The sequence below is a fragment of the Tasmannia lanceolata genome, unplaced genomic scaffold, assembly GCF_043159265.1.
Source record: "Tasmannia lanceolata isolate RefF3 unplaced genomic scaffold, GAP_Taslan_0.1 ptg000004l, whole genome shotgun sequence".
Taxonomy (NCBI): domain Eukaryota; kingdom Viridiplantae; phylum Streptophyta; class Magnoliopsida; order Canellales; family Winteraceae; genus Tasmannia; species Tasmannia lanceolata.
Genome location: NW_027518681.1, coordinates 4,954,336 through 4,972,406, shown reverse-complemented (window position 1 = coordinate 4,972,406; position 18,071 = coordinate 4,954,336). Strand labels below are relative to the sequence as shown.

The 18,071-nt window shown below is 38.3% G+C and overlaps 1 protein-coding gene across 1 annotated transcript; it reads right to left on the bottom strand.

Moving 5' to 3' along the window:
• Positions 1 to 2,216: 2,216 nt before the first annotated feature.
• LOC143875749 (nucleobase-ascorbate transporter 7-like) lies at positions 2,217 to 9,557 on the bottom strand. The gene is made up of 14 exons (XM_077377353.1): positions 9,228 to 9,557; positions 8,328 to 8,425; positions 8,052 to 8,228; positions 7,842 to 7,942; positions 7,661 to 7,736; positions 7,362 to 7,421; positions 6,952 to 7,136; positions 6,317 to 6,413; positions 4,336 to 4,422; positions 4,182 to 4,240; positions 4,011 to 4,102; positions 3,672 to 3,749; positions 2,860 to 3,020; positions 2,217 to 2,744 (listed from the first exon to the last, which is right to left on the bottom strand). Exons 1-14 carry the CDS (start codon positions 9,325 to 9,327, stop codon positions 2,526 to 2,528), a joined length of 1,590 nt encoding a protein of 529 aa, XP_077233468.1. The 5' UTR covers positions 9,328 to 9,557; the 3' UTR covers positions 2,217 to 2,525.
• Between the last annotated feature and the right edge of the window lie 8,514 nt (positions 9,558 to 18,071).

Here is an 18,071-nt window from a genome sequence, read left to right as displayed (position 1 = left end):
TTTCTCCATATATATGTACAGGAAAAAAAATACAAGTGGGTCCACTTCAATGATCCAAATTATTTAATTTACTGGGTCTTGCTATGGATGGACCATGGAGCAAAATCTACCTGCATTGGATGATTCTAGCCCTCTAATTTGTAAAGGCTTTCTTCATGAATACAGAGGTGTTCAAAGGATTCATTTGGGATTCAGATAGAATCTACCTGTCTTGGTTACAATCCTTTTGGATCTCTTATCAGTTGAATCAGTCTGAGGCATGATCCATTTTTAAAATGGATTGTCCATTGGAATGTCCTGGGTTCTACTTAGGTTGTACACTGTTAAGGCCTAGGATCAGGGGGGGAGAGACGTAGTCGTTGAAATAAGGACCGATTACCAATGGGGGACAAACTTTAGGTGAAATTATCAGCAGGGCCCACGCTTTTAAAAATTATCAACGAAGGACAAAAGAGGTCTTGTTAGTAAAAGCTGGACGAAAATGCCCTTCGGCATTTACAACACGTTTTGACCTTGTTTTTTCTTTCTTCCCTCTTCTTTTATTTTTCCATTATCACCATTTTTTTATTTTTTACCCTACTAGTCATCCTCTTCTTGTTCGGCCATTGTTGTTGCTGGCAAATCTTGAAAACTTGAATGTTGAGTTCTTACCATCTCTCTCTGTATCTAGGTTTTGTTTTTCTTTCTTTTCTTAGGATTTTACACTATTTTTCATTCCTTTGTTTCTGATTTATCTTGTTTAGGTTTTAAGCAGTTTGTATTTTAGGGTGTGTTCTGGAGATAATGCATGGATGGCTTCACTCACATTTTTGGAAGACAAGTTGGTGTATAAGAAAAGGTTGATGTAATATATGAATGGATGGCTACAGATTTTTTTGATTAACTTCTTTTATTTTATAATACACAAATTGGGATGTAATATATGAAGCACAATTAGTGAAAACAACATCCATGTCTTTTGTTATTAGAAGAGCTGCTATAGGCAGGGGGTTTTGTAGCAGAAGGGGTTTACCAACTCTCTGGAAGGGGGTTAGTAACTCTCAAAAGTAGGGTTACCAATTTTCGAATGGGCTTATCAAGTGTTTGAAAATTGGTCTAGGGTACTGGAGTATTGGAAGGGAGTTTTCAAGTTTCTGGATTGGGGTTATCTAGTATAAAAAAATGGGGTTACCAATTTCAGAATGAGGTGATCAAGTCCTGAAAATTGGCAAAGGGTACTGGAGTTTTAGAAGGGTGTTTTCAAGTCTCTGGGATTAGGGTTATCTAATATCAAAAATAGGGTTACCAATTTCCGAATGGGCTTATCAAGTCTTGAAAATTGGCCGAGGGTATTAGAGTTTTGGAAGGGGGTTTTCAAGTCTCTGGAATTGGGGTTATCAAGTATCAAAATGAGGTTACCAATTTCCGAATGGGCTTATCAAGTCCCTGAAAATTGGCCGAGTACTAGAGTTTTGGAAGGGGGTTTTCAAGTCTCTGGGGTTGGGGTTACCAAATTCCGAATGGGCTTATCAAGTCCCTTATAAACAAGTTTTTACTTCCTGTGTTTTTCACTCGTTCATTTTCACCGTTTTTTTCTTTCTACCCTACGATTCATCTTCCTCATCCTCCATTGAAAAGAAGAATGAGAAATGCAAAACCCTAAAACAAATGAAAAACAAAACCTACATATAGAGAGATAGATGGGAACGAACTCACGTTTCAATTTTTCGAGCTTTCCCGCCTCCCATGGTGACTAAATGATGAGGAAGATGACTAGTAAGGTAAAAAAACAAAGTCGAAAATGAAAAAGTAAAAAAAAAAAAGGGAAAGAAGAGAGAAGAGGAAAAAGTGGAAAAGCAAAACGTATTGCTTAAGAAAAGGGCATTTTCATCTAGCTTTTAATGACATGACCTCTTTTGTCCCTCGTTGATAATTTCTGAAAAGCATGGGTCCTGTTGATAATTCCGCCTAATTTTTGTCCCCCATTGGTAAATTGTTCCTTGAAATAAAATAAGGACAATGCAATGTTGCTTACTGTTTTCAGGAAGTTTTTTTGTTACAAAAATACTCCTCTAAGGTAAACATAATTGAACAAAAATATGAAGGGTATTTTCGTACATTGGCTCTCTCACGCAACAGCCGGTCCGAGAAATGCCTTCTGTGATGGTCCCCAGCAAATCCCATTGTAGGCGACCCACATGGAAATATATGGCTAATTCTGCCGGGATTCAAAAAAACAAACCCCAATTCCACAGTTCTATAATAACAAAGTCACTTTGACAAGTACAACCCTTTGTACAAAAAAAAACCTGCTGTAAAATTTCATCCAATGGTAATATGTAAACTGAAGAATAAGGTTTGCCAAGTTTTCTGGTAATAATCTTTCTTACATGGCAAATAATCAAGGCTCATCAACTGCTCAATATATTACTGTATCTCTACACTACATTTTGAAGATAATCCCTTTGAGAAAATATATGATTGGGTGAGGAAGGCAATGCTGACCTGATCGCCAGAATGACAGGCGGCAGGCCGGAATTTTCCAACTAGACTGAAGGGAAACACTTGTTGAGATTGAAGGGGAGGGAATAAAATTCTGCAGTCCTTGAATCAGTCTTGAAAGACCTGAACTTTGCCCACCAATGCCATCCTCTGTCTCTATCAGTTTCACAGTCTCCGCGATGGATGGTGCAATCTAAGAAGAAAGCAATAATAGCTGCTACTGTGGCTGGTGATGAAAATATCACATTCACCATGTCGTTAAACTGGAAAACAGAGAAGTGGAAATGTTTTCAGTGTGTATTGCTAATAAAATATCAAATGAAGATAGAAAAGCAATTTGAAATTGTAGATGATTTAAATATTTATATATTAATATACCGATCTGGAACCAGTGTGAGCGGGACCATGGTGAGCGGCTGCTGTATATTCATTGAAGTATTGAGGGACTGATAATCCCATGAAGAAAGAGAAGCCCAAGATGAACTTTGTTCTGTAACTGTTGAGGTTGCAGAACTGAAGCAAACCTAACCCTGCAGAAGCTGCTTCCACCCATAATGGAACGTAGTTGTAAGAAAGATGAAAATTATATAAACTAAAGAAAAAAGTTTCGAAAATTTTCAAAGGTAGAAAATAAAAACAACTGATGCGAACTGAAAATCATTAGTTAAGACATGCTAGCCTTTTGGTGGTTACAATCCGATCCAGGATGCACATTAGGCCCTGTTCGTTTAGGATTTTGATAATCGATTTTAAGTGCAAAACAGATTATTGGACTCAAAATTAAATGCAATTTTGCGTCCAATAATCAGTTTTGGACTCAAAATAGACTATCAAAATTCAAAATGAATCTAAAACGAACATGGCCTTAGATCTAATGGTGCATCTGGGCAAAGTAATATAATTAGGAACAACATGGCCACACACTAGGATATGACATGGACTATAGACACTACAACTGATTATATACATTATTTGTAAAAATAAATATATGTAGATACATGAGAATATCTGAAATGCATTACAATATATAAAATTATCATAGCACAGCTAGCGAAATCATTGTGCCTGATTGTTGTAATCCATTCACATTTGAAAATGAGTGTTACACATGATTCTCCAGGTCAATTAAAATAGCTATTGTATAGGGAACAAAAAAATGCAGAAATATTATCGACCTACGAGAGACATACCCACATAGCCAAAGAAGATGCAATACAAAGCTGCTACAATGGGCAATGGAATTGAAGCGAAAATGGCTCCAAATTTTCCTGGTTAGTGAAGAAAAGAAAAACATGAGATCAACAAACAAGATAAGATATATTTTGGGAAATGATAAATGCGCCCATTTTCATCACATGGGACACCCGACTGCAGTGTACGTGGCAATCAAATCCGTTGAATCCTTCTGACGTGAAGTACATCAGCCCCTCTGCAGTCATTGATACACTGTTGCTGGGTGTCCCAAGTGATGAAAAGGGGCGCATTTATCATTTCCCTAATTTTTAGATTAGCAAACAGGAAACCCTTACCTAATATGGAAAAGAAAATCATAAACCCAGCTGATATTTGAATAACCCTTCGACTCCCAACATGTGTCAATGCCAAGACACCAACATTTTCTCTGTACAGAACACATTAGTAAGATTATTTACATGAATGAAAATTTTCTGATTATTTAGTCAAGTATATGATATGATTACACTGATGCTGTACATCCATTTAATGTACCGAACATCCCACTCAGTAATATTCCCATGCCCTGTAACTCAAAACATTTTGTAAGAAATCAAAAATCAAAGCATCTAGCATCTGGAAAAGAGACAGTGCCAAAGAAACCCATAGGAATCCCTTCACCTGCCAACCCACACCACGACTTAGAATGGAAGGAGGTATAGGTGTGGCACTAGCAAATCTCGATGCCGCGATGAATGTACCTGTAGACTGCAAATCACGAAAAACTAAATCAGAAAAGGCAGCCCATAATGTGTACTGAAAGTTTAAGAAAAATTGAAGTAAATTATGAACTCTGTAGTCGGAGTTCAGACACATGTAACATGCCAAAAAGATGAAGGTTGAATAAAATCTCTGTAGCTGAAAGTGTAAGAAACATTGAGGCTAATAACTACAACCTCCCTAGAATCTGAAAAAAGAACGAAAATTATAATTTTTAAGTTAAGAAACTGATATAGGAAACAAATGTGAGAAACTGATGCCAGAAACATCTCATTTTTAAAACATGAAATGTTAGCATTGAGGGGAGAAACAAGTTTCATGATGGCTATGATCAAAACCTTCTTAGCAGTTACAAAGCCAATGCAAGAAGTGGGAGTGGGAAGCGAGGTTCTGAAAAAGAGAAAATGTGGGAAGCGAGATAACATCAAGGAGGCAATGGGGAATAAGAGGAAATGTGTGAGAAGCCTCATGAGAACTGAACGCGAAGCATGTAGGAAATGACATTGAAAGTGAATAATAAGCACATAGAAAGAGATAGGCTATTATAGAAGGTTAGATGAATGTGTAATATAGGTTAGAGTCACAAGCCATGTTGCAAGGGTACAGGTACAATTGTGGGGATACTACACAGGTACCGAGTGTTGAATTCAGCAAATTTCAAGGAAAAAAAAAAGGATTCGTGGATTCAGAAATGTGTTAAATAAAAAAAAAGAATACTTAGGCATAATAATATCGTTAAAACGGGTAATATTATTAACATTTTTAATATGTTAAGGAAATGCAATATTTTATTTTCATATAAAAGTTTTGAGTATTGTGATGGATCAAACTCAAAACTTGTGGTAACTATAAATTTGTATTAGTAGTTGTGAAACGATCACTTACTCCAAAAGCTTATACTGTTGGAGATGGCATTATTTAATCTTTTATACTTTAACACTCCCCCTCACGTGTGGCCCCTCTTTCTAGGGTTGGCCTACACGTTGCACATGCGGCCCCTCTTTTGGGTTTGGCCATTGCATGAGGATTTTTGCTATCAAGGAGGTTTGAACTCAGGACCTTTTCGCCAATAAAGAATTGAATGTTTAACTGAGAATGAAGAAGATGCAATTGACTATGATTGTTCATACTTTGGGAGCTGAATTTAAATTAATGAAATGTTCGAGTATATGCTTGTCTTCTCTAAAAAATAATAAAAATAAGATTAACAATTTTGTACAGGTTAAACTGAATATTTGTTACACTTCATCATTATCCGTCAAAACTCTTGACAGTTATTGGACAACACTGATTAAGCCAGATAGATTTCAATCAATAATTAATATAAAACATTAGAATTAATCACAGGAAATATGGGGCATGAGTTGTTCAAACAGGTATTATAGTATGGATATTTTAATTCGGCAAGATAATTAAGTGGTAGAAACGGAGGTAGAAGGATAAAGTCAAGACCAGATGATGCATCATCTAGAAGATTTTAATCTTTTTCCAAATTCTATGCACATGCAATTAATGAGGGTGGCCTTGGGGGGTGCTAAACCGAAAGAATTGCATAAGATTGAAAGCTACACTGAAAACAATTTTAAAAGCAATTAAAACTTAAAAGAATGGAAGTGACATCCTCACTCCCCTGTTTACATACTAGTGCTCCTCTCTTTATTTACAGTTCTCTAGTTAGCTTGTTAAGGCTGTTAAAAATCCAAAAGGCTATCAGTAGCCAAAAAAAAAAGTGCCTAATTAAGTGAGGAGTGCCATTACAAATATTAGGGAAGGAAGATATCAGGTCCCTTAAAATAACTGAGGATTTGATTAGCATTGTTGCAGGTATAATTTAGTCCTTAGTTGAAATATTTGAGACAGTTCAGCCAAAAGACGAACAAACCTCAATGAGAGCAACAAATGATGCAGCCATCATGGCAAAAGCATCTCCAGCATTAAAGGTGGGAGACCCCCACTGAAATGGATATGGAATCCTTATCCTGCACATAAGTGAGAAAACTGTTTGGTATAGAGTGTTTTATAAGATGTAATGATGACAATAGGTAACAGTAGCTCTCGTCTGGCTACAAGCATTGGCTCAAACAAGTTGCAATGACCCTTCAGTAAGTGAATCTTTCTTAGTAACTGTGAAACAACATGGAATTCTCTTATGGATGACCAATCATCAACGACATAATTCATCACAGTAGTTCAGATATAATTACAAATAAATCTGTGAAAATTAGTCATTGAGATAGCATTTAAACTACATTAAGTTTGAAACCAATTTATCGAGCACGTTCCATGTTCTTAAAGAATTCCAGGCCTATGGAAGTTATCCAGGTGCCAGATGCATTATTTATGTTCTTATGCTTTTTACGAAGTATATTTTCTGTAATATTGTATCTTTAAATATATTATGATATAGAGGACTGATTACAAGTTCTGTAGACTCTAGCCAAAAAAGGATCTTTCATGCATTATCCTACATAATCTCGAATTTTATGATACTATGAAAAGAAAATTAAAGGAGCCTACCAGGGAGCAGCAGCAATGAGGCCAGAACGATCAGTACGACAGTGAATCTGCGTCGTTGGAGGTCTATTCTTATATACTCCACCGATTGTAAGAAAATAAGCATAAAGCCATACAATTGCTACTGAAAATAAGATAGCAGATCGTTCGAAAATGACTCTTCTCTCTCTCAGGTAATGTGGGAGGAACTGCAAATACACACATTATCAATAACTAGAAGCTTAACATAAAAAGGAAAATCAAGAAAAGTCCTGTAAAATCTCCTCCATCATCTATGCATCTAGCCGAATATTAATTGTTAAAATAAAATAACCTAATTCATAAAAATTATAGCAACATAATAATCTAATTCGAGAGAATCAGGACAATAAGTTGGAGTTACAGTAACTAAAATGATAAAAATTACTGCTGACCTGCGCAGAGATTACCAACAGAACAATTTGTGGAAGCCCAATTTCAACACATTTTGCCACCTACAAGCATCATCAGAAACAAATTTCTAAAGGGATAAAATAAGCACAGCTAGTCACACAATCAACTAAAGCCAGCCAGGAACTAATGTTATTTACAGAACACAATGCCAAACAAAGTGCAGTACTTCAGTGAAAGCATATAGAGTGAAATTGATGAAAGGCATCCGTAAATAATGAATGCCTTAATATATATAAAAAATTGACGTAAACAGCACATGTGGGGCATTTTGAATACATACCAATGGGAAACCAAGCTGATAAAAGCCAAGTCCAACAAGAGTTACAAGAGGAACAGCTGAAAGGGGGGACAGATACCTAACAATAACAAAATCAAGATGCCCAAATCAGGCACCCCAACACTTGAATTCAATAAGCTCCTCACTTGCACATACATCTCACTCATCCCTAATGAAAACCCACCTAGCCACATTTCTCCAAAGGCCACTAAATCCGATAATCACCTGGAAACTCGAAGCGACAATGAGAGCCCCCTGCACTCCTCTCATCGTCTGTAGAAACCTCTGAGAAAATTTTACCACAGGAAGCAAAACAGAAATGTTCTCAGAAGCCATAAGCCATAATCATCCAATCCAAAACAAGGAGGTAAATCCATAGCCCATGAAAAATAACCTGATGAGGATCTAAGATATCTTTATATCGATTAGCAAGGATGATTGAAATCGTAGGGAGGACGAATGTGTACGACCCTCCAATCACTGTGGGAAGGCGAGTACCGAAATATGATTGAAACAATGTGTTCAGTCCAGCAACAAAGAGTAAGGTTTGGATCACTCTGGCCTTCTCTTCCTTCAAGTAGAAAAACAGAGACTCAAAATAAACAAGCAACTAAACTAATGAAATCTTGGAAGATATAGATTAAAACAAATGAAATTAAGAAATTGTTACATTGCCACCACCCATTTGAGGAATAAGGGAGGAGGGAATGAGAACAGTAGTCCCAAGCATCACTAGATAATGTTGAAAACCCAAGACAACTGCTTCAGCTGAAATACAAAATAAAAATCAGATCACATTCCTTCAATGCTAAAAACAAGGTCCAAATGGTAAATGCTTCAGACAAGGCTAATGAGCATCAAATTTCTGAAATATAAACTGAAAGAAAAAACAAATAGAGAATTGCTGCAAAATGGGAATAACCATGAAACCTCTATGATGTAATAATTTTCTTTAATGACAGCATTTTTCAATAATAGAACAAAATTCATCCCTATTAAAAGGAAAAACAGAGAACTGCTGCAAACAGGATAGATAAAAAAATCAATTCTCATTCCTTTGGCGAACTTGAAATTGACTAATGCTTTTTATAATTGCTAATGAGCATCGAATTTTCGAAGCCTGGATTGAAAAAAAAAAAGAAGATTTAAAACAGGAGAATATTCAAGAAATCAAAAGAATCTTCCCGAGAGAATCGGCTTCAGAATCTTAAAGAAAATCGTAAAATCGATTATTACAAAGAATAGAGAAGAATGCTTTGAGAAAGACTCAATAAGCTTGAATCCGTGCTCAAACAACATTAAAACAACAGAATATATAATACCGAGTACGAAAAGGAAAATGAAAACGCATCGGATCATGATCGCTAGATCGAAGGGTGGAGATGCTCCGAGATCTAACAATCGACGATCAGCATTGTCCCGTACAAAAAAACATAGAAAAATAAAACATAGCAAAAGAAGAAGAAGAAAAAAACTCAAAGAAACTCCATACTCAAACGAGAGAGAGAGAGAGAGAGAGAGAGAGAGAGAGAGAGTGAAATGATAAAATGCGCAGATGGAGCTAACTTACGCCAATGAGGAGGACTAGCCATGCAGTACTCAACCCCCGGTAGCTGCTCCATCACCAGATTTGGCTGAGTTTCGTCTTGTTTTGCTCCTCCTCTCGTCATCTCTCTCTCTCTCTCTCTCTCTCTCTCTCTCTCTCTGGCCTGTGTGAGAGAGGGGTGGAAGGAACAAAAAAAAGGTGTGGAAGTATCAAAAAGGAAGGACACGGTTTTTCCGTTTCAGACAGAGAATGGGAGCTAGAGAAACGTCCCCCTCCCTCCCTCTCTCGAGTCTCTTCATTATGAATACTATTTTTTGACCATTTTGACCCTTGAAACAATGAGAATGACAGAGGTATCCTTGCAAATCGATAGGCTTTGCTACTCAGTCCAGCATTCCTCTTATTTAAACACCACATAAAGATCCCTTTTTTTACTTGGGACAACCCCGCAGTATACTAGAGGGGGTTGTCTCAGGTAAAAAAGGGGTGATTATTTCATTCCCTTAAAGATTAATTGTGCATTTATATAGTTACTAAACTCGGCAGAATTGATAACTGGCTTTTTGCACGTGGGGCCACTATTTTTATACCCATGCACGCCTAAAATATTTAATAAATGCCAGAGGCCTTAAAAAGGATGGCTTTCTACTTTGAAAATCTCCATAATAATTATCGAGATTTTATATGTTGTGCGACTAGGATTTTTCAGAATGTACCATGGGGCACACTTCATAGGATGATCCAAACCGTTCACTTGTTGGGCCACAACATAAAAAGGCTGTGCCCTGTAAATAATCTCCACGGGATGATACTAACCCTCCGATCTATATAGGTTTCTATAACGGGCAATCTCATTGTATATTAGAGGGTTAGGATCATCCATCCTATGGAGATGATTCACGGGGTCCAACCTCATTAACATCGTGGCCCTGCAAATGAATAGCTTGGATGAAGTGGGCCCCACAGTACCTTTTGAAAAATATTGGACTTCACATACCCACAACGTATAAAATCTAGGGGAATGCTAAACTCAGGAGAGCCACTGCAAAAATCGGGTGAAAGTGCGCCCCCATTGGCTGCATGTCACCGTACTCTTTTGTCTTTGCAGCCATTATTAATGTTGTATGGTGATGTGCACCCAATGGACGCCCCTAAGTCTATCATTTCCTCTAAATTCTTATAAGAGGGATGATAGATGCAAGGGAGCCCTTGCATAAAGAGCCTGAAAAGGGCCCTTGATGGGTTCCACGTCATTAATTGTAATTGAATTTACTTTTTCAACTGATTTGAAACGGTTACACTTATTGACGTGGAACCAATCAAGGGCCCTTTTCCAGCTCTTCATGCAAGGGCTCCCTTGCATCTATCATTGCTCTTCTTATAATTAACTATTTTCAGTTATTTTTCCATTTAAGTCTGCCCTATATCCGTTTTTTTTTTTGTCAAATTATCAAGAATGTAGGAATGTAGAAATGGAAACTTTAGTTAATGGAATTTTTTTTTTGTCAAATCGTGCTCTAGGTTTGCATACAAACACATTGATCTTAGTAAAAGGTGCTTTAGACGCACGTGGTTCCAAGTTAATGCCAGATAAAAAGGATTTCGGTTATAGTTTTCCTTGCGACGGTCCGGGACGATGGGGTACCTGTGATATTTCGGCTTGGGACGCATTTAATTTGGCAGAAGTCATGCCATCAATTTGTGACCAAACACCCAGTGGATTCTGTTTGACCCGTAAAAAGATCTAAATGTCCTTATATGTGGAAAAGACAAAATTAGTTCGTAAAAAGACCAAAATACTTGGATGCTCTGTAATATTAACATGTTTTGATAGAGTGGGTCCCACCAACTCAACAAAAACCCATGCAACGGGTGGGGCCCATCATTTTGCCTCGTGTTTTGGTCAATAGGTCCCACGATGTCCACCCGAGCACATGTATAGGGTGGGACCCACCATTTTACACCTCATGTTTTGATGGGGTGGGACCATTTTTCTACACCCATCCATTATCCATAGCATGTGTACACAAAATGACATTCCCACATCCTTGATTCAAAAATCATTGAACGTTACGGGTATTTGGTATTTTTAAGGTAATTTTTGCTTTTCAATTGTAAGATTCTGGTCTTTTTATGAGTCTGAAACAATCTTCTGTGTGTGTTTTGATCACAAATTGATGGCATGACCAGATTTGCAAAATTCACTCAAATTGTGACACTTTTTGCAAATCCCGTTGAAGGGATTTGTTAGAGTCCTTCACACAAGGCATTTCGCAGATGGTTTGTTGAATGTCAGAGCAGCCACATAGGCTCACTTTCATGAGGTGGCTGCTCTGACACGCGGTGGATCATCTGCGAAATGCCTTTTGCAAAGGACTGTAGCAAATCCCCCCATTAAAATATTCAACATCACGCAATATTCCAAAAAAAAATGATTGAGATAACAATTATAAGACAAAACGCTCCCATCAATGTATGGTTGCCTGGTTGGCCCTTTCCCACACCTAACTCATCTCAAAACCTCCTAAATCACCAAAACATAAAAATAAAATTAAGAACCTTCCATTCTAAAGTCCATAAAAAGGGATTTGCTAGGGACCACAACAGAAAGCATTTTGCTGGCCAGCTGTTGCATGAGAGTGCAGCCACCTCAATGAATTAGATGAATAAGACAAAATCTGAGCCCCACCTCGATGAATTAAATGAATAAGATAAAATCTGAGCCTATATGGCTGCACTCTCATGCAACAACCGGCACGCGACATGCCTTCTGAGTTTATCCCTAGCAAATCCCCAATAAAAAATAGTTACCCATTAATTAACCAAAAAAACGCTTTCAAGAGTAAAACAACTAAACTACACCTGAGTTTTATTTTCCGTCTTATTTTAAAAAAAATAAGGGATATGATACCCCCCCCTCCCCTCCCCCCCCCCCCCCCCCCCCACCCTTTTCCCCTAAACGGATAAATTCACCCCCTTATCGTTTTTCTTTGCCTGTTAAAACTTAACGAATAACGTTACAGTGGGGGATTTTATCTGTCAGCGTGGGTGCGCATATCATTCCCCAAAAATAGATAAATAGTAATTAGTTGAAATTAGGGTAAAAGTAGGGGGGCATTTATAATCATTTAAATTTCTGAAGCCGTATCGTATCGTATCGTATCGTACGCTGTTTCACAAGGAGGCGAATCTCAGGCGTACCTGAAATCAACCGTGCCACTAACCATTTCCCTATATAAAAAAAATCGTCTCTTTCGAAAAGCGCCGACTTAATTTTAAAAGCTAAAAAGCGAAACCCTGATTTCCTGATATTGACAGATATACACATCTCTTAATTCCAAAATGACGAACATGTCCCTGTTGGCACCTGACGCCTGAATTGGGAATTTAATTCTGAGACTTGAATTAATTGAGAGAGCAAATCTTGTCGGGGAAACTCATGTTTCATTCCATCGTTTGATATTCGCACCCTTTCATTGTCAACGATATTACTGTTAAAACAATGGCAGAGTTGAGACTTGAGATTAGGTGTGACAACAACTCAACACGATTTTAGCTCGCATTGGGTTGGGTTGGATTGGGTTACGGTTAGGGTTAGGATTAGGGTTAGAAAAAGCCGACCTGGTTTAATTTTAGGCTGTGATAGGGTTGAGGCCTTTGATAACCCTGCCTAAGTCGTCTAGGTGGTTTTAAAAATCTTAGGTTAATGATATTTTTGTCCCATGCTAGCCTGAACCCAACCCAACCCAACCTGATTTGACAAGTAGCGTTATGGTTGAGAGATTTAGAGACGGGATGGGATGGGATATGATCATGGTTTAAAATTTCGGTTTCGGTACCAGTTTCGGACCCTGAAATTTTGAAATTTCGACCGAAACCGGTAAGTTAACACGTTGTAAGTTGGTAAGTTAACACGTTGTAAGTTGTTTTGTTTTAAATATGGCTATCAATGAATAATGGTTATCTTTTACTAATCAAGAAAACAAAATGTGTTTAAACGGAGGACTTGGGTTCCCTCGAAGCAACCCCGAAAGTTACTCTGTATCAAAAAGGGCGGACAAGGTTTTTCCGTTTTGACATTTTTGAAGCTTGAAATAATGAGAATGACAGAGATATCCTTGCAAATCTGTAGGCTTTGGCGCTTTGCTACTCAGTCCAGCATTCCTCTTATTTAAACACCACATAAAGATCCCTTTTTTTGGCTTGGGACAACCCCGCGGTACACTAGAGGGGGTTGTCTCAAGTAAAAAAGGGTGATTATATCATTCCATTAAAGATTAATTGTGCATTTATATACTTACTAAACTCGGTACAATTGTATCTGGCTTTTTGCACGTGGGGCTACTATTTTTATACCCATGCATGCCTAAAATATTTAATAAATGCCAAAGGCCTTAAAAAGGATGGCTTTCTACTTTGAAAATCTCCATAATAATTATCGAGATTTTATATGTTGTGCGAGCCAAGTCCAGTATTTTTCAAAATGTACTATGGGGCACACTTCATAGGATGATCCAAGTCGTTCATTTGTAGATTAGAGGGTTTGGATCATCCTATGGAGAAGATTTACCGGGTGAAGCCTATTAACATTGTGGCCCAGCAAATGAATAGCTTGGATCATCTTATGAAGTGGGCCCCACGTGCCTTTTGAAAAATATTGGATTTCACGGACACACAACATATAAAATCTTGAGGAATGCTAAACTCATGGGTACCATTGCAAAAATCGGGTGAAAGGGCTCACCCCATTGGCTACATGTCACCATACTCTGTCTTTGCAGCCATTATTAATGTTGTATGATGATGTTCACCCAATGGGCCCCCTAGCAGATGGTCTGTTGCATGTTAGAGGAGCCACCTCATGAATGAAGACAATAGCTGCTGTAAAGTGAGCCTGTGTGGCTGGTCTGACATGCAACAGATCATCTGCGATTGACGCTAAGCGATGGACGCTAGCAAATCCTTTACCTATTTCAGTTATTTTTTCTTTTACACCTCGCCATTTCATATCTTATGTCTTTTTTTCTTTTTTTTTTGTCAAATCAAGTCGTGCCATCAATTTGTGACCAAAATACCCACAGTGGATTGTGTTTGACTCGTAAAAAGACCTGAATGTCATTATATGTGGAAAGACAAAAATTAGTTTGTAAAAAGACCAAAACTTGGATGCTTAGTAACATTAATATGTTTTAATAATGGGTCCTACCAACTCAACTCAAACCCATGCATTGGGTGGGGCCCATCATTTTGCCTTGTGTTTTGGTGGGGTAGGTCCCACGATCTCGACGCGAACACTTGTATAGGGTGGGACCCACCATTTTACACCTCTTGTTTTGATGGGGTGGGACCATTTTTCTACACCCATCTACAGCATGTGCAAAGAATGCTTGTATGTACAAAAAATGGCATTCCCACACCCTTGACAATATCAATTATGGTTGGCCCTTTCCCTCACCTAAGTCTAACTCATCTCAAAACCTTCTAAATCTGAAAATCCAAAAAAATAAATTAAGAACCTTCCATTGTAAAGTCAATAAAAAGGGATTTGCTAGGGACATCTCAGAAAGCATTATGAGGGCTAGCTGTTACATGGGCTGAGATTTTGTCTTATTCATTTAATTCATTGAGGCGGCTGCACCTCATGGAACTTAGGTCCGCGACATGCCATTGGTACCTAGCAAATCCCCAATAAAAAATAGTTACCCACTATTAATTAACCAAAAAAGCATTTTCTAAGAGTAAAATTACTAACCTACTCCTCAGTTTAATTTTTGGTCTTAAACCCGCGGGTGTAGCTCTTTGGCTTAATGTCATGGATATGCTCCCCAGTGGTGCGAGCTGGAACCCCTCGGACTTACCCAATGTGCGTGGTCTAAGGGTGATTGTGCGCATCCATAGGGAATAGTCCTGCCCTAAAAATTAGGGTGGGATTGTGGGAATACCCTAATACCCAAAATAGTAATTAGTTGAAATTACAGGGTAAAACTCTTCCCCTCGTAAGAGAGTCACGAGTAGCGGCATGGGAGTTTCTACATGGAATATAATAAAAGGAGGGGGGGTATTTATGGTCATTTAAATTTCTGAAGCCGTATCGTATCGTACCGTACGTCACAAGGAGACGAATCTCACGCGTACCCAAAATCAACCGCCACTAACCATTTCCGTATAAAAAAAACGAAGAATCACACCGTACCCTGATTTCCTGATATGACAGATATACCCTTCTTTTAATTCCAAAATGACGAACATGTCCCTGTTGGCACCTGAGGCTTGAATTGAGAACAAATATTCTTGGGGAATTAATTCTGAGACTTGAATTGAGGCTTGAATTGAGAACAAATATTCTTGGGGAATTAATTCTGAGACTTGAATTTAGAACAAATCATGTCGGAGAAACTCATGTTTCATCCCATCGTTTGATATTCGCACCCCAACACGATTTAGGCTCGGGTTGGGGTTAGAAAAAGCCATCCTGATTTAATTTTAAGTTGTGTTAGGGTTGATGCCTTTGACAACCCGGCCCAACCCGGAGGTGGTTTTAAAAACGGTAATGATATTTTTGTCCCACGCTAGCCTGGACCCATCCCAACCCAACCCAATCTTATTAGAGGAGTAGGTTTAGGGTTGAGAGATTTAGAGACGGGTTGGGTTATGATTGACCATCCTTGACCTGAGGCTTGAGTTAGCTCGTTAGGGTTGGCCTCAACTCGACCTAACCAAACCGAGGTTGCACCCCTAGTTTATATAAGGGATTTGCTAGCGTCCATCGCAGAAGGCATTTCACGGATGGTCTGCTGCATATTTTGTCTTCATTCATGAGGTGGCTGCTGTCAGATGCAACAGACCATCCGTGAAATACCTTTTACGATGGACACTAGCAAATCCCTTTATATAAACATGCAAATATGGATGATTTAGGAGAATTTACATGGTGGACGGCTGTGCATGCATGCGCAGCCCCAATATATAGTGGGGCCCACATTGTTTGGGTGATCTAAACCATTCATTTGATGGGCGTTGACATAGATAGGGTGTGCCCTAAAAATCTTCTCAATAGGATCAAACTAACTCTCTGATCCGTCGAGGATTCTCTCTCTCTCTCTCTCTCTCTCTATATATATATATATATATATATATATATATATATATATATATAACTCTCTGATCCGTCGAGGATTCTCTCTCTCTTTATATATATATATATATATATAGGGAAAAGTGTGCGTACTCGGTCGAGTAGATAAGCTTATCTACTCGGTCGGGTTAAAAACAGTGGGGGCCCACATTTTTGGGGTGATCCAAACCATTCATTTGAAAGGCCCTTACCTAGATAGGGTGTCCACCAAAAATCAGCCCCATAGGATCATCCTAACCCATCCAACAGTGGAGGGAAAAATGGGCAGATTTGTGGACAAGCTGTGTTTGTCCATTTTTTCCCATTTTTCCCTCCACTGTTACATGGGTTAGGATGATCCTATGGGGCTGATTTTTGGTGGACACCCTATCTAGGTAAGGGCCTTTCAAATGAATGGTTTGGATCACCCCAAAAATGTGGGCCCCCACTGTTTTTAACCCGACCGAGTAGATAAGCTTATCTACTCGACCGAGTACGCACACATTTCCCATATATATATATATATATATATATATATATATATATATATATATATATATATATATATAGAGGAAAGTGTCTCTAGTCTCTCCCCTAGATAAGCTTATCTACTCCTCCCTTTAAAAAAACACAGTGGGCCCACGCTGTTTGGATGATCCAAAGCATTCATTTAATAGGTCCTAACATAGATAGGGTGTGCCCAAAAAATCAGCACCAAAGGGTCATCCTAGAACTTCGTTTTGTGGTGCCTTGTGGTACCCAGAATGGACACATATAAATGTCCACGTTTATATGCGTCCATTTTGGACACGGTGTGACCAACAAAATGAAGTTCTAGGATGACCCTTTGGTGCTGATTTTTTGGGCACACCCTATCTATGTTAGGACCTATCAAATGAATGCTTTGGATCATCCAAACAACGTGGGCCCACTGTGTTTTTTTAAAGGGAGGAGTAGATAAGCTTATCTAGGGGAGAGACTAGAGACACTTTCCTCATATATATATATAGTGCCATCCGCTTTAAAACTCCACAAATCCGAGGGTTAGTGTCATCTCATGGAGAAGATTTTTTGGGCACATCCTATCCATGTCAAGGCCCATCAAATCAGTTGTTTGAATCACGCAAACAATGTGGGCCCCAGTATATTTTTGGGCTGCACTTAAATGTAGGGCCCGTCCACCATATAATTTCTCGATGATTTTAGAGCAATGCATTACCTTATTTTGATAATGCTACTGCTTTCTACATTAGCACTCTTTTACAGTGAAAAGCAGTGCTACAGAACTCCTCATGTCCTTTTCTGGCGAATATGTTTTTCTTTCCCTGTTATCGACCTTTCAAGCTTCATAACTTTTTGGTACTGAAAAGATGGAAGACAGAGAAAAGAAAGCAGATGTTGATTGGAGGCATTGATTTGGTGGGTCACCACTTTGATAAAATTATCCTGAGGCAGTTGAGCGGTCTAGCCACCCAATTAACGTGGTCTGTGTAACTTTTTTCCAATCGTGTATTTCCACCATTTCAAAATCAATAAACTCATGCAACGAGGGTGTATCTAGGGGTGTTCATTATTCGGTTAAAACGTCCGTTTCGGTTCGGTTTCGAATTTTTTTTTTTTTTTTTGGCAATTCAGTTATTCGGTTTCGGTTATCTCCAAAAAAAATTCGGTTAACCAAAATAACCGAAATTATGATAAAAACCATTATTTTTTCAAAAAAAAAAGTGTGATATAGGCACTCCAAAGGATGATAA